The 23,479-nt window shown below is 38.7% G+C and overlaps 1 protein-coding gene across 1 annotated transcript in view; it reads right to left on the bottom strand.

The window, feature by feature from the left end:
- Nucleotides 1-23,479, bottom strand: part of EYA4 (EYA transcriptional coactivator and phosphatase 4) — a 122,498-nt gene that overhangs the window by 33,968 nt on the left and 65,051 nt on the right. Inside the window, 11 exon segments of the mRNA XM_032216984.1 lie at nt 1,263-1,346; nt 2,319-2,455; nt 4,542-4,707; nt 4,864-4,943; nt 7,067-7,103; nt 7,105-7,138; nt 7,140-7,209; nt 7,332-7,474; nt 9,810-9,876; nt 14,977-15,072; nt 18,469-18,593. Of these exon segments, the coding sequence (XP_032072875.1) occupies nt 1,263-1,346; nt 2,319-2,455; nt 4,542-4,707; nt 4,864-4,943; nt 7,067-7,103; nt 7,105-7,138; nt 7,140-7,209; nt 7,332-7,474; nt 9,810-9,876; nt 14,977-15,072; nt 18,469-18,593 (1,039 nt within the window).

The following is a 23,479-nucleotide window of genomic DNA, read 5'->3' as shown; positions in this document are numbered from 1 at the left end:
TGTCAAATTACTGAAAAGCCAGCAGGAATGCTTCTGTGTTAATCTCCTTTGACTTTAATAATGTTTAAACATTTTTTTCCTTGTAGGTATTGATGCTATAGATATAAGGGAAAGCCCTCTCAGGCTCATGGGAATATGGCCTTATCCAGAGATTGCCAACATTGCAACGGAGGTAAGATCAACTATAACACTTCCCTATATCAAGATACAAATGCCTTTGGCTGCATTAGCAGTTGGCATAAATTGGAGCCAGACAGTCTGTCTGTTGACTTCTGTGCTGGATTGGGCCATCTCTACTAGAATGTCCCTTAGGAGACAAATACTCAAAGTTCTCAGGAGGATGAGAAGGAAGCCTGAGCTATGTTAAAAGCTATGCCAAAATTTATTTAGTTATGCAATGACATCAGAAGAGAATCAAAACTTGTTTAGCTCAACAGAAGCAGAAGATTTTTTTAAGGAGAATTTGGTACCAATTTGATTTCAAAATTGTTTTGTGGGAAATATTAAATAAAACAATAATCATATTTGATATATTTTGTACGTAAGCAGAAAATGGCACTTTTCATGTAAGTTAATATTCCCTTTTTATTATACTGACTCTTCCTAAATTGCTTACCTACAATCTAACTTAAGTTTTTGTCGAGTTATGGATGCATTGGGCTATTTGGAAAGTGTTTGGAATCCTTCCTTCCTCTTATTAAACATATGTTTTTAGACTGCTGATTATTTTACTGTAACTTGTTATTAAAAGCAATAGTTACATAGTGGTTGAGTATTTTCTTAATCAATCACAAAATATTTCAATAGCAGTGTTTAGACTGACAGCTAAATGCTAGTAAAATAAAGTAAAGGAAGCTGATTTTAGTCAAAAAGCAGTAAAGCCTTGAAAAGTTACAAGAACAATGGAACAAAGTATTACTAAGTATCCAGTTAAAGCAATCCTGCATTTAATGGACTAGGAGTGGGGGTATAGGGCAGGGTGTCCATTAAAATCATTGTATATCATTCATGTGAAGTTATATTACTTGACTTTTATGTAATTAATCTAAATAGTATCATTTGCAATAAAACAGTGAATCCTAGAGTAAAGTCTGAAAAAGAAAAAATCTGTCAAATCTAGGACTATTAAAACAAAATTTTATTTATGTACCAGAAATACTACTAAATATTATGGGGATGACTCAAGGTCTTTAAACTTAACAAATAAATTATTGTACTGCACAATAATTAGTTCCACCAAAGCACTGGTATTTCTCTCATACCTTTCCATATTTCTGTGCATAAGATCCTGTAAGAAGCGAATGGAAGACAATGATAGTTTCATCCAAATCCCAAACAAATATACGCTGAAACAAAAGAATCAACAAATCAATATATACAGATAGCACAAGAACTATAGGCAGCTATCTAGCAATATGTGTAGCCCCAAACAGTCTTTGTGGTGGGGTGGGGGGGAAGGTTGTTATGATTCAATACTTCAAATCAAGAAAGACATTGCTTAAAGAAAAGGCAGCTGTATAGTTCCAGAGAAAGTTCCAGGTGCTTTAAGGAGCTGCAGATAGGTCATAAATGAATATTGGACTACACTACAAAGCATATTTTTGACTCCAAAGCACTGCCCAGCCCTCTTGCTGCTTTTTTATATTTGAATGTTCAAGCAAAAAATAGAGATTAAATATATATGCTCCAATTTTCTTCTTTGTGTCCCTCTTTCAAAGAGCTTTGGTAGGTAGAAATATCAAATAGTAATTTTAATTTTTATAACAGAACATCTTCATTTATGGTCAACTTTTATGATCACATTAATGAGGGCAATTATGTTTTTTAACAAATGATCAAATATACTATTCTGTGATATCATACATGTATACATACACAAACTCCTTAATGATGTCCCATACAAATATACTTTGTGATTTGCCTGTTATCTTTTAGCACCAGGAAGAAAAAAGTTTTCTATCAGTTTTTATTCCAATAAAAGATATTTAAACTTTAATAATTGTTTGAAAGGGGAAGAATCTGTCAGGGAATTTATGGACATTCGAAGTTCTTAAAATATTTCAAGCTTGAAGTAGAGAGTTCCAAGCTTGAGATAGTGATCTGTAGATTCCCTGGCTTCTCACACTTCAGTTACATTCTAAGAGTAGGCATAACGTAAGTAATTCCCTTTAAAAATGCTATTCACTCAAAATTAAATACTTACATACTTAATATAATTTTGAGTGAACAGATTTTTTCTATTAATATGTCTTCTTTATATCTCTGAAGTATGAATTACTTCCTGATCTTCATATTGCTATTAATTTAGAAGAATGTACCTCCAAGTCACTATCAGGAGGAGGAGATGGGTTATTTTTTCTCCCTCTGCCCCTTGATTTTGACCCAGAACTCCTACACGTTCTTTCATCAAGATCTTTGATTGGAGTTGAAGGGCTCTGCACAGCATCAAACTCTCCTGTTTTTTAAAAAAAAGATAAATAAACATTTATCAAAATACAAAGTATTCCTCATTCAATTTTATAGTTTAAATAAAGTACTCCTATAGTTTTAAATGTACAATTGGGATTCCCTTAAATTCCTAATTATTCAAGAGGAATGAAAATAATCTGTTTACTGAAATTCCTCACCTTCTTTAACTACAAGTATTTGCCAAATTACAAAGATTGAATAAACAAATATAAAGGCAAGTGTTAAAAGCATATCTGAGGAGTGTAATCTTGCTGTATAATCTTTCAGATAATTCTATCTGAGCAGACTATTTTTAAAATTAGAAGCAAATTTAAATAAATCAATCTATTTTCTATACTATGGGATGGAAAAATTCTGTTCCAGGATAGAGGTCCTTTAACACTCCGTCTTTCAAATATTATGCAATACCTACTTCATAAAGGTCAAGCACTAAATGGAACATGCCCAAATACTTCTTTACCAAAGGAACTCCCATCTCTGAAATTCTAAGAGCAGATGTGAAGGCCACCAATAAAGTTTTTAGTGTTACGGATATTAATGAAACATAACACTCTATTGTGCAGAAATATAAAATGTTTACCACAACATAGTAAATAATTTCTATCTATGAGTAACCTTATTTTTTAACTTTATAGTCTAAGACAGTGAGAATGGAGGCAGTTCAGAATTAACACTTTTCTGAAGCACAGATTGCAGATTAAGATACCCTGACTTTGTATCCTATTTGATGAGTTCTTCCCCAGGTGGTGCTATCTTCTGCAAGCTTTATACTCTATTAACAGAAGATCTGGAAACTAGCAGGTAAAATACATTTGAGTTATGAGTAGCAGCAGTTGCAAAATAGTTTACATGGTACATTTCTGGATGCAAATCTTTGACAATATTAAGTCAGAAGTTATTTTCCAAACGGAATGACTGGGGGTGTTAATACTGTCCAGATCTGAAGATATTCCACCTTTCAAATTGAATGGAGTGGCACTTCTATTCAATGGTAATGTACATTTTGGGGATTATTCTGACCCAGCTCCCAAACACAACAATCCCTCTGTAGTTAAACAAATGTTCCCTTTATTACGAGTGACAGCAGCCCCGGCAAAAAAAAAACCCTTTCTCTCACACACAGCAGGCTAACAAGTCTGTTCAGTAGGGAGATGAATTTGTCTGTCACACCTATTCAGCTCCACCCCCTGACTTTTATCCCCAGAGCTAGGGTCCGGCTTCACTAGCAGCTTTGGATCTTCCATCCCAAGGATTGGCCCATAGATTTCCACTGCTCTCCTCTTCTCTGCCTTCTGCGTATCTGTGCACCAGGCACTGGACCCAGCTGTTCCTCCTCTTACTCATCAGCCACCTCTAGACCTGGGGACTGTTGACTCTTTATCTCAGGGCTGATGGATGGCCCAGGGTCTGTCTCTATCTCCGACAGCTCTATTCTCACTTTGCCCTTGATGCCCTGACTCCCATGCTACCTCCTCATCTGATTTGGCTGCTATAGAGGCTGGTAGTTGGCAGGCCACAACAGGGTTTTTCTGAACTCATGGCTCTTGCTTGATAAACAGCTGTATTCAGGAAGGCCTTTGTCCTGCTTCATTTGAGCTGTCATGGATTGGGTGGTGGTGGGGGAGGAACATTTCAAATAGCCACTCAAGCTCTGATCACCTCATGGCTTAACTACTTCAATGTATTCTACATGAGATTGTGCAATTTCCCCAATAATTCACTAATTCCCACCCTTCTGGCATTTTGAAGGACCCTCTAAATATGACTTGTCACCTAGGCAAGTCCTTTGGTGAGGATGATTGATGCAGTTTTCTTTCTTTCATTGTTTGCAAAAACTTAATCCCGAAGCTTTTGATATCTTGTTAGGGATAGTCGAATTAAAGGATTGATTCTTTACTAATGCTTAATGGATTTTTGCTGATTAAGACTGGATAAGATTTGACTCCTTGGATGTCAAATTTATACAAATGAAATTTGTTTTCATGCATTTAGCTATACTTAGCTACAATTAATGTTCACATGAACCTATGCCATGATTCTAAATGATTGGAACAAAAATCAATGAAAGGTACCTGGTTGGGTAGTAAGACCTGGAAGAGATTCTTGAAGCTGGTATGTTGATGAGGATGAAGAGGTACCATCTGTGGTGTTATTTGATGTCATATATGTTCCATATGTTGATGCTGAATAATACTGTGGATATTGATTTTGGCTGAAAGCTGCATATGATGGATAATCCTAGAATGTTACAAACAACATTTTAATTAAGACTAATACCTTTAAAATTACATCTTTTTTGTAACCTAAAAATAGAAATAGGACAACAGTATTGTCCAAATAAATTGCCAAATAAATTCATAATAGTTTGCGCTTTATAGACAAAAAAAATCATACCTGTTGTGAACTATTGAAGTTTGTAGAATTTGATACTGAATTGTTTGCATAAATAGTGGAGGATGGTGTAAAACTAGAACCTAGAGTTAAAAGAATAATTCCCTATAAGAGCTAAGCAATGCAAAATTCAAAATTCATACAAATAAGAAATGAAATTTTCAGATGAAAATTAAAAGTATGTAATTAAAATATGCATTTATCTCACTTCAACTTTTTAAAATATGCTTAACTATAGCTTAGTGTAGTACTGTTGTAAAGAACAGGAAGTTTAAAAATTGAACAAGCTATCAATAATGTTTGTAATTGTTTCCATATATCCATCTTTCATAACAGTTTGCTTCATATAAACACTGAAAATAGACATTTATGTATCAGCAAATTTACTCCGTTTCAAAACTTTTCTTTCTTGAACACGAAACTTTCGCTTTCTTTAATACAGCTATTGTAAAGTACTAGAAAAATATATTGATAATGGTTTGGAGGGACAGGATGTTTAATGTAGTTTCAAGGTTTAAGAGAACTTCTAGTCCATGAAATGACCAGATTTAAGATGGCCATATCTATATCAAACAGAGAATAATTCATATCTCTCCAATGTTCTCAACATAAATAGTTAAGGAGTAGAATCATGGTGAGGACAGAAAAAAGATCTCTTCAAATATCTAACAGCTAAGGCTGAGAAGCCTGCTGTCTTGGGGTTGTGCAGAATCCTCATTTTATTGTTTTTTTGAAATCTCTCTCCTCAAAGTGCTTAAAACTATGGGGTTTTTTGAAATTGTATTATGTTCCAGGCATATCGCCCATTAAAAAGCAACAAAGAAAACTCGGGAACATCTTCTCTAAACTCAGTCTTGTAGTCTTTGTGACATGCAACTTGGATTACTGCAATGCAATTTGCATAGGGTTGTCCCTGGAAGCTTCAACTGGTGTAAAATATGCTGGCAGCGGTAGTCATTAATGCCAGTTACTCAGCACATGTGAACCCCTGCCCCATGAGTACATTGGCTTCTTTCATGTTCTTCATGGCATAAGACTGGGTTACTTATGGGACTATCTTTCCCAAGTTATTTCTACCACTCCTATTTGATTTTGGGCAAGAAAGTAATGCTCTGGATAACATCATCTGTAGGGTGTCAGATGGCAGGGTCCAGAAGAGGATTTTCGCTAATTCCCCCTGAAATTAGAGTGCCTCATCGTTGTTGGCCTTTCACAAGATGTGAAGACCTGGTGTTGAACTGGGTGGGTGTGGGTTAGAGCTCATCTCCTGGTGTATGTATGACTAATCATGCCTGGCTGCTCTGTATTTTTACTGTCTATTACACATAAAAATGAGTTCACAGACTATATAAATTGAGTGAACAATATTTAAGTAATGTGGTTTTGCTCATTTACAGCCTCAATAAGCCTCCCGCCATGTTAGGTACCATCTTCACCCACCAAAAAGTTGCTTATCCTTGTGATTCTGTTAAAAACAGTGTTCTGTTCTAATGTGGAGACATGTTCATGCTATTCACGGTTCTATTCTCAACTACTAAACCAAAATAACAAAATATGCATCATGATATCATAACATAAAGTCTGTGCTTAATGCTTGTTCATATAACAAGTGCTGCTTGCCTTGTGATATGCATTTTATCACCTGCCATCCCCTACCAAATACCTCTGGATCTACAAGCATTTTATTATTGAAAGTTTTGGGAACTGAATAGAGTTTAAATTTAAAAACTTTTTATCAGGATTTCAGCAGTACATAAATATAAAAGTGTCATAAATATTAAAATAGTAATTTTGTGCATGGTATTTCAGACCAAGAAATTTAAAAGGTGCACATAGTATACAGAGATATGCTCGAGATTTGGATTCTCAAAAGATATTTCATGTAGGCTTTAGTTATGATTGTTGCCATTATTATTCCCATTATCAATCTTTTCATATTAATAGTATGATTTATTACCAACAATGAATAATATTTTGATCATTTGTAATAATTTGGTAGATAACTCTTCCATAAATTTTAAATAAGTTACATTAAATGTGTAAAAATATCAACCAAATTTTCTAACTTAAATTTCAGATTATACTTTTCTTTAAAAAAATAAATGAAAGACTTGGACAGGTAATAAATTTCATTCACAACACTTACCAATTATGTAAAAAATGTATGAATCTTAAGAAAATTCAAAAACAACAAGGAATTATTCACCTGGCATTTGGTATGAATATGGAGCTTGGCCTGGCTGGTGGTGTGGAGAACCCTGGGCTGTAACTAAGGCATCAGTCTGCATGGTGATTGTGTTTGTGAAAGTCCGCTTTCTGTCTTGATGCCCGGCAACATTACACCCAAATCTGTGTAAGAAATTAATGTTCCGCTGATTGTTACCAATGGAAGTAAGGGTAGGGGAAACAATGAAATTCCATGATGCCAAACATATTCATAAGTAAGTAAAGAATAACTGGAAGTTAAATACCGTAAGCAGGTAAGCTGTAAGGTTGCCCAGTCTGTGAGTAGGCTGTATACACTGCTGGTTGCTGCATTCCTGAATACTGGGTCTGACTGGCATAGGCAGACATTGTTTGAGCTGCTGGCGTAGAAAGAATATGTGGATAGGGCCTAAACAGCAGGAAATGGGAGACAAACTATCAGTCACATAAGCTAAGTACGTAGATTGTTGACTCAAGCAATCATGCCTTAGTCACCTCCCAGTAGATTAATTCTACATGCAATAGTACTTGAAAAGCACTTGGAAGCTGCAGTTGGTCCAGAATGCACTGGTAGGGACAGCTTTTGGCATTTTCTCATTACACCCATATTTCTCTACAAGAAGCCAAGTGCAATTCAAAATGCTGGTTGTTACCTATAAAACCATACATGGAATAACAGCCAGATTATTTGTGGGTTCTGGCTTGTCTTCTATCATCCATCAAGTCTAGTATGAGAGCATGATCCAGATCCCTTCTATCAAACAAGTGCATCTTATTGAACCAGGAATCATGATTTCTCTATGGCAGCACCTGCCTTGTGGAACAGCATCCCTCAAGAAATCCAGACTCCATTGGATTTTCACACATGGCTGTTCTCAATGGTGTTTGGAACAATGGTGAGTTCCTACTGGTTTGGACTGGTTTGGCCAAACCGGTAGTGGTTTGGCGGCCTGGGTCGCTGGAACTGGCAACGACCCAGGCCTGCCATGCCCCCAAACTGGTTCTCCTGGCGGCGCCATAGGTGACGCCATCTTGTTTTTTGCTTTTGAGCAGAACAATTTTTATTGTACTGTGTATCAAGTGCGCATGGGTGCACAGCGCCCCACAAGCGAACTGGCAGTAGTGCCTGCTGGAACGCACCCCTGGTATGGAAAGATTAGGCAAGCTCTACTGTTTTTATAAATTGGAATTACTGTTTTGACTGTGGACATGAGGTTTTAGATTGTAAAAGAAAAGATCTAGGAATGTAACTGAAGTGAAGGAATGCTAGGAAATTTATAATAACATACCAAATGTTGTAATTGAAATGTCTAGTTTAATATTAATGATTGAAGGAATGACAAACACATGAGTGTGTAATAATGGTAAAGGCTAAGACCGGGGTGTAAGTATTGATGTTAAGAGGCATTTCAAAATATATATGGATCCACACTGGAAATTGAAAGAATCTTATTGTTCCAGCACACTTTGTCTATGAATCCAAATTAGATAAACAAGTTTATCATATAGAAAAAAAATATGATAGTGTGTAAAGGTTTGAATTTGGAGTTATTACCCAAATATGGAGTTGAAGGTTGGTTGTTCAAATGTGATAATAATGACATATGATTGAAGTAATGCATGCATGACAATCCACATGGTGCTCAAAAAATACCGATAATCATTTGTCGGAAATGGTATAGCGTTGGACTAGAAGACCTCCAAGGTCCCTTCCAAATTGGTTATTCTGTTATTCAATACTGAATAGAACAAATATTCAGTTAGATATTTAAAAATTAAATGTAGAAGATGGCTATAGTGATTGATGTTAGGGATGCATTTATTGGGGACATGAATAGGAAGTCAGTTTGTATGGTGCTGTGCTACTAGCCAAGAACTGAACGATTTATAGTAAACACTAGATTGACTTCAGATACAGCAAGGGATACTCTTCTGAAAATTAATGCATCAAAGACTAACATTTGACAAACATTTGTTTGTCAGGAAAAATATATGAATGAAAAATAAATGGTTTAACTAAATTAAGTAATTAAGAATAAGTTGTAATCTACCGGTATTTTATTATACAGGTTAATGTATTTCTATCAATAAATTACCTACAAATGCAATAATGGATGAAAATTGCTATAAACTAGTACAGACACATTAAAACAATAAGTACATACAATAATATAACAGACCATAAGTCTTTGCAACACAGTCTTTAGATATAAATGTCCTGGGGAATAGCAATGGTTTTTAAGTAGTGAGGAAATTATGTATGGGTAGTTGATTTACACATGAAACTCAAAATCTTTTAGAACTATCATCCAATGCAAAGATACAAAAATAAGAATAATATAGGGATATGCATAAGCATAGAAGATTTAGAGATATATACAATACAGTGCCGTTCTTGTCACCATTACTTCCCCTAGTCAATGCACCCCTGATTCAATCAGGAGGATTCATCCTCCTCCAAGCATGTGTGCTTTTTGGACAGTTGTAGCAGTTATGATTGGTGTATACAAATCCAGAAAATAATTATCCAGCTCACATAGCTCAATTTTAAAACTTTGCTTCTTAATATAATAAATCACCCTAACATTAATGGCAAGCAATGAGTTTAAACCGGGCCAAAGTGTCCATATAACAATGCATTTAGGCAAACCCAGTGTAATTTCTAAATTTAAACCATTTTTTAAAATAAATACTTGCAGAAACTGATATACAAATAACATATTCAAATATACTTGCAGACTAACTTGGAGGGATATAGCTGCGGTGAGTATTGATGTGATGATCTTGGACTGTAGCCACTACTTGTTATCACTGTAAAAGAAAGCATTTACAATGTTCAATTTATCAGCTATTGAGATTTTTAAAAAGGCTTATATTTTTGAATGTTTTAAATAAAATTGGTACCATTGTGTTATTCTTCTCAATTTTTACCTGGAAAAAATAACTAATCTATACAATGTCTAACTTTTATGATCTTTAGTTTAGCAGATGCATTTAAGCAGAACAGATTTTCATAAATATACAAATAAATAACTTTTCAAATACTATTCCTGGCCTGCCATGCCATATTCTGCTCCTGTTTGGCTTATTGAAATGTCTTGTACATGGGCTGCTCTTGAAAGTCACACATCTGCAAAATATCTGGCATGCACAGCTGAGGTGTCCTGAAGTTCACCTGAATAACAACACTGTTGGCTTCCATTTGCTTCCTGGGTACAATTCAAGGTGTTAGTTGTTATCTTTTAAACTCTGTATAGCATATTGCCAGGTAACAGGTTACTTGTGGGCCCATCTGTTCTTCTGTCCCATCCTAATGGATTAATAATGAGACCTTGGATGTCCTGATGACATCCTAGTCCTTTCAAACATCCTTCTTCTGGTATAAAATAGAATAATAGAGTTGGAAGGGACCTTGAAGGTCGTCTAGTTCCAACCCCTGCTTAGGCAGGAAACCCTACACTACTTCAGACAATGGATAACTTCTTAAAACTTCCAGTGTTGGAGCATTCACAACTTCTGAAGGCAAGTTGTTCCACTGGATTAATTGCTATAAATGTCAGGAAATTTCTCTTCAGTTCTAAGTTGCTTTTCTTCTTAATTAATTTCCACCCATTGCTTCTTGTCCTACGTCAGATGCTTTGGAGAATAGCTTCACTCCCTCGTCTTTGTGGCACGCCTGAGATATCGAAATACTGCTATCATGTCTATCTTCTTCCTAAGGTTAAAGGGATCCTTCCTCTCTTAGCCTACCAGAGGACTATGAAGACCTGTCTCTTTTGCCAAGCATTAGCCTGGGATGGGGTTAAACTATGAGGATGATAGCTCTGGTACCCGGGGCAAAAGGATACTTTGTTTTTTTACTATGCATTTTTATGGATTGTTATGAGATGCTTAGAGTCATTCTATAAGATAGGCAGCAATATCAGTCCTATAAATAAATAAACTTTATCATAATTATGCTGTGCTAAGATTACCAATGAAAAGCTTGAATAGAAGATATTTATGGAAATAAATATTAACTAAAATCTGGAAGAAAAATCAATTACTTATGTTTTATGGAATATAATTTTTGTGCAGTTATTTGCCATGCTGATGAATAATTTATAAGTAATATTTTACAACTTAGATTTGTTTATTAGAAAGCTTTTTTATTCAAACAAGTTGTATATTCAATTTTCACCTCTCCTTAGTTATTGGAGACTTCTACCTTAAAAGTTACTATTTTGTTTCAGAGAATTAACTAGAGAATAACAAAAGGATGAAAACCATATGGGAGTAAGAGTCAGCAAAATCCACTGTTTACTACGGACCCCAGATTTAAGAGGTGTGGGAACAGCAAATGCGCAACCACCATGCAAAACATCATGTTGTATATGTGTACATCAACTATGCCAGCAGGTTTTTTCCCCATCCTCTCCAGATGTGTGGATTATACAGGTGGGGAAACGATTGTTATCCAGTTACTCTAGTGTAAGGTTTGGTGGACATAGCATTCCTGACTTCTACGTTCAATTATTCATATGATGGCATGCAGGATGAATTCATTAATGTTAACAGAGAAACTTGCTCATAAAACAGCATAATATGCATTATGGGATGTAAGCATAACGCTCTGCATTTGTAGTAATGAGTTCAGTAAATATGTGATTTCTGTTACATGCGTTTTCAATTTTTTTAAAACTGATTTTTGCAGGGATAAAATAGTGGGGCCACAAAATGGAATTGCTTAAGTTTACACAAGTGACTTTATATTAGTCCAATACAATTTTAACAAATTGGTTCTCAGGCAACGTCATCTACTTTTCACACTGAACTCAGATTCAAAAGCTCTTGTGCTGCATGGCATAGCACTATATGTTTCAAAGAAAACTAGTTTAAAATAAAGAAAATGAAGCATGGGTACAAGCCCATGTTACTGAAATCAAAATTATAAAATCAATTTGGGATCATAGACACTGCTCATTTTGGATCTGTAGCAATTCTTTTTATCATTGGCCAGTTTGACATATCTTATTCCCCTGCTAATACTGTTGAAAGGATTCATGAAAATATTTTCACATTTCTTTGGATTTTTATTAACAGTGCTGTTCTTAGTCTTGGCTAGGGCAATGGATTCTGGCTTATGTTGACAGTATTTATCTTATTATTTCCACATATAAAAATATAATGTTTATGAGGTGAGAGTCAAAGCGGGTACTAATTTTTCTTTAGAAGTAATACATTCATTTAATTTTATACCGAAACGCACCAGTATGGTAACTATCAGTTGCATACATGCCCATACAAAGAGCAGCTGAATTTTTTCTGCAGAAGCTTAAATGATGATAATCATATTCTATTAAAATCGTTCAAGAATATTGCGTAGTCTGGACCGATTCCAAAGTTTCTCTTTCGTCTAACCATCTGTCTTGGCTACGACAAATGTGTTCCAAATATATATACCAAAATGTGAATGAAACCTTTCAGAGCCATTTCATATCAGCCCTCTAACATAGAATGTCTTTATTAAGCCATCTGCATTTCATTCACTTTAAAAGATAAGAGCACTGCATAAAAGGTAGCCCTGAAAAATCCCGTAGTCTAATCCAATCATACTTTTACTTCAAAGTAGTTTCCTGTTTTCAATATGCCAGTCTTTAGTATTTTACAGATAGGTAGCAGTTCCTAATCATTTTGCAAAACACACTTTAGGCAGGAACCAAAGAATCATGGAGTAAGTGTCATGTACTTAAGACCTTTAGTTTCTGGAGCAAAATTCTCTGAATATCACATTTATTTATTTAACCATAATTAAGCTTCTTCCACTTCAGCTTCATGGCATTTCAAGAAACACTGTTAATTTCAAAAGCACTATATGATAAGATATGAATGGGCTGACAATGAAAGAAAATCAAAACTTTCGCTGGGTATATTGACAATTTTTGTCTCCCTCTTTACAAAGCATCTAAATATATGTTTAATATATGACTTTAAAATAAACTCTATATATTGTAGACTTTAAATGCTCCTTTTTAAGTTTTTTCAAATGGCTTTTGAAGCCAGAAGAATGATCTATAAGGTTTTGTAAGTAGTAGAAAAAGTTATGTTATTACATTACAGTATACAATTCTAAGTTTTGTGAAAAGTATGAACTTAAGATGATGGCCATTTACAAAAATTTTAGAACCTAATTAATCTGAGAACAGAGTATAATAAATGTATTATAACTACATACAGCAAAGTCAACTTCCCATATTATCCCAAAACTATTTTTGCATTTCTTTATATTTTAAAGTTTAGAATATATCTTAGATGAATGAAGTTCTTTTTATGAATTTAAGCCAGAAATTCTTCTGCTTCCTTCTTATCTGAGTGACATTGCAACTTTCAATAATAATAATTTAATACATAATTTTGTTTAATAAAATAAATGATTTTAAATTAAATTCTACTGTTTCATATTTATTTCCACAATATTTCATAATATTTCATATTGTACAAAGGTAGGGCATAGAAACTGATTTTAGTGTATTATCTGTGAGATAATACCGTATTTTTCAGAGTATAAAACGCACTGGAGTAGAAGACGTACCAAGGTTTTGAAGAGGCAATTTTTTAAAAGTAAGTAGGTAGACAGAGGGATAGAGAGGGAGAGAAAGAGAGAGAAATAGAGTAGGTAGGTAGGGAGAGAGAGAGAGTAGTTAGTTAGTTAGGTAGATAGGTAGGTAGATAGGTAGGTGGTAGGTAGGTAGATAAAGGGATAGAGAGAGAGAGAAAAAAAACAGTAGAGAATACAATAGGTAGGTGGGGGAGAGACAAGTGTGTAGGTAGATAGGGGGATAGAGAGAAATAGAAAGAGAGAGAGAGAAGAGAGAAATAGAGTAGATTGGCAGGGAGAGGGAGAGAGAGTAGGTAGGCTGGTAGCTAGAGGGATAGAGAGAGAAATAAAGAGAAAGAGTAATGCAGTAGTTAGGTAGGGAGAGACTAAGAGAGTAAGTAGGTACGTAGGTAGATAGAGGGCGGGAGATAGAGAAATACATAGGTAGGCAGGGGAGAGAGAGAGAGTAGGTAGGTAGATAGGTAGATGTTTCCAGGTGTATTCATCCATGTGCTGGAGAAGAAAATCGCTGACAATCTGTAGCACCTAAGACGTTCTTGTTCAATGTAATTCTGATCAATCAGTTAAAGAGCTTTCCAAAAGGAAAAGTTTTTGCACTCTGCAAACCTCACGAAAACGCCTGCTTTTCACGAAAACGGGCCCTTTTTTTAAAAAAAGGCATGAATAGCCTGAGAGGCTTGCAGAGTGCTCCTGGGGGTTGGGCCCCCCAAAAATGAGCAAGGCCCATTTTTCGTGAAAATTGGCCTGTTTTTTGTAAAAAAATAAAATAAAAAAAAAGCATGCATAACCTTATGGAGGCTTATAGAGTGTGGCGGGGGGGGGGGGGCGCAAACATACTCATTTCTGCCCTACCGAGCCCCCAGGAGCTCTCTGAAAGCCTCCATAAGGGTATACATGGCCATTTTGGTGAAGGGGCGGGGCTTCAGGAGGCAAAATGCTGTATTCAGTGTGTAAGACACACCCAGATTTTCAGCTTCTTTTTTTTGAGGAAGAAAGGTCCGTCTTATACTTAGAAAAATACAGTAATTGTGGAAAGGTGTCCATAGGCCAAATTACACTTCCCCTAAATTCTTCTGTCATTACTGTTACTGTCATCCATTATATCTAAATTTTAGTAGCAGAAAATCTTGTCATCAGATATATATTGTATCGATAGGCAATTTCTTGAGCAAGGTAATAAGAATGGTACAAACTAACTGCCAGCACATTTTCCCATACATTAGATGATTTATTGTTTATTTTTGTAAAGAATAGTTTGAAAAACTATAGATATAGATCTACATGCAGTATTATGAGCAAATTATGTGTTTTACCTGACCCAGTAAAATTGTCAAGAGATCCATCTCCACTTGTTGTTGTTGTTGAGTCATTACTGTTCATAGGCTCTGTTTTGACTGCAAGGAGAGACACTGTATAGAAGAATGAACAGATGTGAGATTGGGTTTCTATATTTACATATATCATGCCAACTAAAGCAAAATGTAAGTAAATTTGAGATGTCAAATGATACAGTGAAAAAAATTAGTAAGATTCTTAGAATAACCTTCAGCCATAGAACCATAGTTTTAAAACTATGCACTATTTTTTAAAATTAAAAATACTAACATTTATTCATTTAAACTGAATATTATTTGATTTTGATCAATGGAGACAGCTAGAAGTATTTACATTACATTTCTCAAATATTCATCTAACAAAAAGAGACACGTGGCTTTCAAGATTATTCCCCTCCCCACTTTTCACTTTCAGCTTCTTGATTCCACTTCCTTTTTATTTCTAAAATTTGTTCTTCCAGAGTGATCTATGTCTTAGAGCAGCAATTTTAAACCTTCATGCTGACTGAAGAATTCTGGGAGTTGAAGTCCTCAAGTCTTAAATTTCCCAAGTTTGGAGACCCTTGTCTTAGAGTAAAAGATAATAGACTAAAACTCTAGCCCCAAAGTCTCCACGTAAAACATAATATGCATATGGTGTTTACGTTTGTGTTTTCATTGAGATGTCAATGAAATTTTGAGATTTCATATCAATAATATTGCACACAGTTTCTCTGGAAACCTAGATTCATGTTTGTAAAACCTTAGATTATAAACTTAAATAACTTGCTTCCATTTTAACTAACTACAGTTAATATCAGAGCCAAGATAAACTTTTCTCTAGTAAAGAAATATGACTTTAAATCACAGTTTATTTATTATGGATTGCTTTTCAAATCATAGGGTAAACTAAAATAATTTTAGGTTCATAAATATAAATTATCTATATTGTTGTTAACGGCAATTCCAATCTCTATTTATAGGCAGTTCAGAAGAAAAAAGGATTGTTATATATAAATTAGCAATTCAATTTCCAGCTTTTACTCAAATATGTGATTAAATAAAATTGTAGGTTAATTAAACATAATTATTTTTCTTCCTCAGAATTATTTTCCTTTCTCAGGAAATCTGAGGAAGGAATTTTTAAATTATGTTTACTATATATTTACTGAGATATATTTGATCATATTTATTTTATTTATTATTAAATTTATAAGGATATCCAATTCCATGAAGGCTCTGGTGGTATAAAATCATTAATCAAAAAAGGTAAAATAAAAATGACAGTCATGCAAAGAAGAAAGACCTTTCATTCTAAAATAATATAACACAGAGTACCCATTATCTAGTCTAACCCAAAGTCTTGAGGAAAGACCCAGGTTTTATAAACATGAGAAGGCACAACGGACCTCGGAGGGAATCTGGTCCAGTGGGTGGACACTATGACAGAGAAACATATTTCTCAGGTTTCATCAGCCTGGCACATGCCATCTTTGATCATACCTATGGACAGAAACTATAGAAGATAGAAGGTCTCTTAGAGAACCAGGCCCTATTTATAGCTAATCAAAAGAACCTTCAATTGCATCTGGAAACCTACTGGTAACTATTGTGTGAAGCAAAGGTGTTACATGGGCATGACATGGCATATCTATAATTCTGGGTATTGCATTCTGGACCAGGTAAGCTTTGGCACATGCACAAAGCGAACCGGTAGTGATAGGAACCCACCTGGTCTTCATGTAAGGTGCTCCTAGCACAATGATTAACTGTGAGATAAAGAAAATTCTTCTGAAGGGAACTGTATCTCCATTCAGAACTAAAGATAGAATATTCCCAGTCCTGGTGATTCCAAAAGTTGCAGCTCCTCTTAATTTCTCCAAATACTTTTAATACAATGCATTATATTGGACCCCCATTAATATTATAATGATTTATGTGTGGTACACAGGTCCATTCTCCTTCATACACATTGTTTTTTTCCCTACCAGAGGCTGAAATTGTTTCTGCTTCTGTTGCTTTATTTATTTATATACTTTATATTGATGTAAAATATAGCAAAAAGCCTGTTACAACAAAATCTTACAACTTCCTTGTAAAATATTTATAGAAAGATTTCTAGAAATAGAAGGGGATGCAGCTACAAAGCAAAAACAATAAAGCAAATTATCAGATGCTCAACACAATAAATCATCAATTCAACCACACACATGCATTATGCTAGGATTGCTCATACTTGTGCAGAAGAAGGAGTGCTGCAACTCAACAACCAGTCTGCAGTGTTTAAAACAGTCATGTTGTCTCCTAAGAATTGAAATGGTACACAGTGTTTCATTATCTGAATACCTCCTTAATGTAAATTAATATTTTTCAGAATAAAAAAAATCACACACATCGTGGTATTTGCTCACATACAGCTTTGATCTCTGTGTTGCTTTCAGGCAACAGACAGACCTATACAAGTTAAATAATCACTTATTTTCAGGAGTATGTTTTTAGATACCATGAAAAATGGCCCGAGTCATTAGCATATTTTCAGGAGTCAGAATTCTCAAAAAAAAAAAAACCCTCTTTGATTCATATTGTTGGAAGTGGATACATAAAATAAACAAATACGCTCATGTAAAATTCAATATATCCAGTATAAGTAATCTTTGAGTTATGACAGCAACTAGGACTGGAATTTTCATTGCTAAGCAATACAGTCCTCAGGCAAAACTTCAGGTGAAGTTAAGATAAGGGATTGATTCTTCAGCTTCCTCTTGATCTTCCCTCATCAGCTATCAAACCCCCATTTCTGTCTTTTTGGCTGCTCTGCACAGCAGCACTCCTAGGTGGCAGTTCCAGGGCTGAAGTAAAGGTCCAGAGCCTTCAGAAATCTCAGCACCCACCACCATGGCTGGGCCTCTACTTCATAACTTCTAAAGTCTTCCCAAACATTGTTGAGAATGGGACACATTATTTGGAGAACAGCAGGAACAGCCTCAGGAAGAAGGACTGGCCTAGCCAGCAGTTGCCGCATATAAAGGCCAAGTGCATCTCGTCAACAGGAGGAGGAAGATAGCTAAGAGGAAGCTGGGAATAGGACTTGAAGGAATATGTAAATAAATTTTACCTATTTGAAGTGAAGTAGGAAATTTGGAAACCTTAATGGGATTATAATACAAAAATATGAAACAGGCCCAATGTATAATACAAACAACATGAAAAGGTATTAGTGTCATATTGGAAATGAAAGGAAGAAAAGCTTAGATCTGCAATAGCTGCTAGGGTATTCAGAAGTCTGTAGAATATATTTTTAAATTATACAATAAGGAACGATACAGTAAACAAACAAACAAAATGTATTTATGTAGTCTTACTAACTCATGTTTAATGGATTTTTTTTAAAAAAAATATACTTATATAATTTTTTCATCTTTTTTTAAGAATCTGATTATTGTCCCTCACAGCATTTTATAGATTTAACTGAAAGAGGTAGATTTCACTCACCGCCTGTTCCATTTGTTGTAACAGATGTGTTGCTAAGATTAGATTTCTCCAGTTTAGAACTACCTGGTGCTTCACTGCTTCCCACAAGATTATGAGGACTCGCTAGATCCTGCATTTCCATAGATCTATTAAAGGACAAAAGAAAAAAGGAAGACTATCACTATTATTTGCTTCATAAAAGTGCACAGACCCCTCTAGCCATACTTTAAAGTGAAAATTGAAATGAACAATTTCCTGAAACTTTACATATGAAAGAAAGCACTAGTCTTCAATTAGCCTCATGATTATCATTATCATCATCAGCATATCCTTGAGAGAGAAACTGGTAGAAAAGGAAAAGATGAGAAGATTAGAAACCATTTCACTTGAATCATGTTCTTTCTATGGGTGGGTGGGTGGAATAAAGAATGGGAGGGAGGCATCTGAAAGTTTGTCCAAGAAACTTCAAATGCCTTTTGGATATCAGACTGCAATTACGCATACTATGATTTAACTGAAGTTCATCTTTAATTAAAAGTGGAAATTACAGATAGTAATGGTCACTACTGATTTCACTCAGAATATAAATGTGGTTTGTGTGTGTAGTAATATAGATATTTTGAATTATTCCAGGAGAGTTGAACAAAGAACTATATTAAAAAAAGAATAATATCAATAGGAAATATTCCTCTCCTAAAAAAAACAGGCAAAATATAGGGATATAATTTTAATACAGTATTTTTGCAAAAATAATAATTGATTTAATATCCAAATAACGTAAGGACTTTCATACAACTTCACCAGTCTCAAATCACCATGTATTTGTGGAACAGTAACTGAGATATGGAACTTAGGTAGGAACAGTGAAACATTGACATGAAGACCATTGGCTTACCTGAATGGTCGTTCTCGAAGGCGCTGCAGAGTGTCCAAGCTTGGGTTTAACTTCAGCTTGCTGCCCAAGGACTGAGTTTGATTTTTTTGTGTTGTAGCTCCACCTCCTGGTTGCTCCAGAGACTCAGTTTTAAAAAATGAAGGCGATCAATAGTCCATGACTGAACTAGTCCAAATCCAAGTCCAAGACATGAAGGTGCAATTCACACACCTCGCGGCCCCACCTTAAGGGTGGGTTTGGGACACTCCGCAGCGCCTCGAGAACGACCATTCAGGTAAGCCAATGGTCTTTCTCCTAGGCGCTGCTTGGAGTGTCCAAGCTCGGGACATGCCAAAGCTATGTTGAAGTTGGGAGGGAAGAAGAAATGTCCGGGGCCGCGGTGCTTGCCACGACCCTCTGTAGAACTCTCCTCCCGAAAGACACCTCAGCTGAGGCGAAAGAATCAAGTCTATAGTTACGTATAAATGGAGATGGACCAGACCACGTCGCAGCACGGCAGATTTCTTCAATTGGCGCTTGCGTAGCCCAGGCAGCTGAAGTCGCAGCGCTCCTCGTAGAGTGTGCTGTTATGCGCGAGGGAACGGTCTGGCTCGAGTCTGTAAGACCATCTTGATGCACGATCTGAGCCAGGGTCCAATGGTAGAGGGCGTGACTTTCTTCCCCATGGAGGCCGGCTGGAATGCACACAAATAAGGCCTCGACTTACGGAAAGGAGCCATTCGCTTGATGTAAATGCGCACTGCCCGCCGCACATCCAACTTGTGCAAAATGACTTCCCTCTGGTGTTTGGGGTGAAGGCAAAAATCAGGGAGTATCACTCCTGTACTCTGTGGAAGACTGTATTAACTCTCGGGACGAAGGCAGGGTCCAGTCTCAATATGACTCTGTCGGAGTGGAAAATGCAAAGGCGCCCCTGACAGATAAGGCAGCCAACTACGAATTCTCCGGGTGGAGGTGATGGCGATCAGGAAGGCAGTTTTTAGCGTAAAGTGGCGTAGGCCCACTGTCCGCAACGGTTCAAAGGGTGATGTGGTCAATGCCTGCAGAACCACAGTCAAGTCCCAGGTAGGGTATCTGTGAATGGTGGGCGGGCTGAGGATGTCGTGAAATCGGAAGTTGAGTGTCCGAAGACAGAATGGTGCTCAAGGCAGCCACCTGTCTATGGAGAGTGTTTGGCGCTAGCCCTTTGTCCAAACCGTCCTGAAAAAATTCCAGGACTTGCGGAATGATGGATGCCACAAGGTGGTGATTGAGGCACCAACGGGAGAAAGCCGTCCATGTTGCCTCGTAGATCCTGACGGTGGATGGTCGTTTAGAAGCCTGAATCGTCTGGATGACTCTGTCAGAGAAGCGATGAAGCCTCAGGAGGTCCCCCTCAAGTGCCAGACGGCCAACTGTAGCCACTGGGGCTCTGGATGTTGGACGACCTCCTGGCTGAGGGAGATTTGCTCCTGAGGTATGCGCCACAGCTGGGACACCGACAGGCTGACTAGGTCGGCAAACCAAGTCCTCCTTGGCCAGTGGGGAGCGACGAGGAGCACCTCCGCCCCCTCCTTCAGAATCTTCCGGATAACATGCAGAATTAGGGGAAGAGGGGGGAAGGCCTACAAACGACCCGGAGGCCAGCAGGATCTTAAGGCGTCCGTGCCATCCGCCCCGGGGCAATGGAACGGGGTGAAGTACCTGGGAAGTTGGATGTTGGCCGGCGAGGCGAACAGGTCGACCACCGGGTGGCGAATCTCTGGGACAGCTGGTAAAACAGTCTCGGGTGCAGCTGCCATTCCGAGTTCTGGATGGTGGTTCTGCTGAGCCAGTCCACGGTCACGTTGTCCATGGCGGAGATGTGGTCTGCTCGAATTGACGCCAGGTGCCTCTCCGCCCAGCGACCCAGGGCCTCCGCTTCCGACATCAGAGCCAGAGACCGCGTGCCGCCCTGGTGGTTGATGTAGCCTTGGTGGCGATGTTGTCCATCAGAATCAGTACATCGCAGCCTCTGGTTGAGGAAGTGGCGCAGGGCGAGTTTTGCGGCCTGGAGCTCCAGCCAGTTGATGTTGTGGGCGAGCTCCGCCTGCAACCACCTGCCCTGAACCACTGCTGTCCCCAGATGAGCACCCCAGCCGAAGAGGCTGGCATCTGTGGTCGATTACTTCAGCTCCCTGAAGCGATCTGCCTTTGAGAAGGGCATCCGTCTGCCACCACCGGAGGGAGCGGAGGACCTTCGGGGGGGACCCGTACCACCTGTCTGGAGTTGCTGGCCTTCTTCCTCTGGAGAGGTAGCAGGAACCATTGTAGTTCTCGTGTGTGCAGCTGAGCCCATGGGACCACCGAGATACAAGACACCAGCTTCCCCCATCAGTTGCAAGAGAGAGAGGATCGAGGCCAACCCGGTCGAGCGGATGCTCATCACCAGGGTCCAGATGCTGTCGACTCATTCCTGAGTGAGGAAGACTTGGCAGGTTTCGGAATCGATGGTCGTCCGATGGTGCTGGATCCTGCAGGTCGGGTTCAGATGGCTCTTGGTGAGGTTGACGGAGAACCCATGAAGCTGCAGGGTCTTGATGGTGGTGGCCAGGTCTGCGTGGCCTGCCCCCTGGACGACAAATGGATAAGGATGTCATCCAGGTAGCATTCCAGTCTCAGGGGCAGAGACCAGAGTCGTGTGGCTACAGCCGCCAGCAGCTTGGTGAACGTCTGCGGGACCGATGAGAGCCCGAACGGAGGGCCCTGTACTGGTAATGGCGATGGGCGAACTGGAACCTCAGGAACTGGTGGTGCGCCGGGTGGATCGGAAACATGCAGATACACCTCCTTCAGGTTGATCGATGTCAGCAGATCGCCCAGTCTGACGCAGCCCAGGATGGTCTGGAGGGACTACATCTGAAGCGCTTGTACGCCAGATGCTGTTCAGCTTCTTGAGGGACTGCATCTTGAAGCGCTTGTACGCCAGATGCTTGTTCAGCTTCTTGAGGTCCAGGATCGCCCTCACCCCCCCCCCCCCCGATGACTTGGGGACGAGGAAGAGGATGGAATAAAACCCCCTGCCTCTTGACCCCTGGGGACCTCCTCTATGGCCGCTATCTCTAAAAGGTGTTCTATCTCCGCCCTCATCAGTTGTAGCTTGTGGGCGGATCTGGGGATAGGGCAACGGAGGAAGGTTCTCGGGGGGAAAGACAGGAACTCCAGGGTCAGCCCGTGGCGGACCGTGTTCCTGACTCAGCTGTCCGTCGTGGTTTCCTCCCATTGTGCGGCATAGAGCTGGAGACGGCCGCCTATGGGAGGAGCCCTGTGACGGTCACTTGGACTTTTTAAAGGGCTTGTTGGAATAGCCTCCTCGGAAGGGTTGCGGAAACCCTGCTGCTTCCCTCTGTCCCTAAAGGAGGGCCTATCCTGGGAGCGATCCTGCAAGGCGCCGTAGGCGCGACTGGGACCGGCTGTGGAGGTGGAGGGCTCGTTATTCCGAAAGGAATTCTTGCGAAAGGGCTGACCCTTCCGCTCATGTTTCTTAGTGACCGGAGGAAGCACCTTTCGCTTATCCTTGTTCTCAGTTAGAAATGGATCTAGGGCCTCGCCGAACAGCTTACCCTCTTTAAAGGGGGTGGAAGCCACCTTCCATTTTGCTTTTACGTCGGCCTGCCAGTGGCGGAGCCACAGCAGGCGCCCCAAGGTGACATTTGAGGCCAGCGCCCTGGATGAAAATTTAGTGGCTGCCAGGGACGCGTCAGCAGAGTATTCCACGGCGGCAATGATCTTGGTGATGCCCTGTCTAGTCCTGGAGTTGCCTACCGGAAGACTAGCCCGTAGTTTGCGGAGCCAGAAGAGAGCTGCCCTGCCAAAATAAGAGGAGCTGGTGGAAGTGCGCATGGCCCAGGCAGTGGCCTGGTGCGTCTTAAGAGCCGCGGATTCCGCCCTCTTGTCCTCTGCCTTGAGCCCTTCCAATAGCTTGGCTGGAAGGGCAGTGGGATATGTAAGGGCCATAATTGGATCGTCCACCTGGGGGATCTTGAGGAGCTCCTCCAGGGGAGCTTCCATGGTAAATAGCTTCCTATCCGTCCCACTCAGATTGGCCAGAGTCCCCGGCTGAACCCATTGTCGTTGGATGATGTCCAAAAATAATTGGGGAGCCGGCATGACGTCCAA

The sequence above is a fragment of the Thamnophis elegans genome, chromosome 4 (genome assembly GCF_009769535.1).
Source record: "Thamnophis elegans isolate rThaEle1 chromosome 4, rThaEle1.pri, whole genome shotgun sequence".
NCBI classification, from domain to species: domain Eukaryota; kingdom Metazoa; phylum Chordata; class Lepidosauria; order Squamata; family Colubridae; genus Thamnophis; species Thamnophis elegans.
The sequence above is the reverse complement of the archived record's forward strand: the minus strand, read 5'-3'. Positions and strand labels throughout refer to the sequence as shown.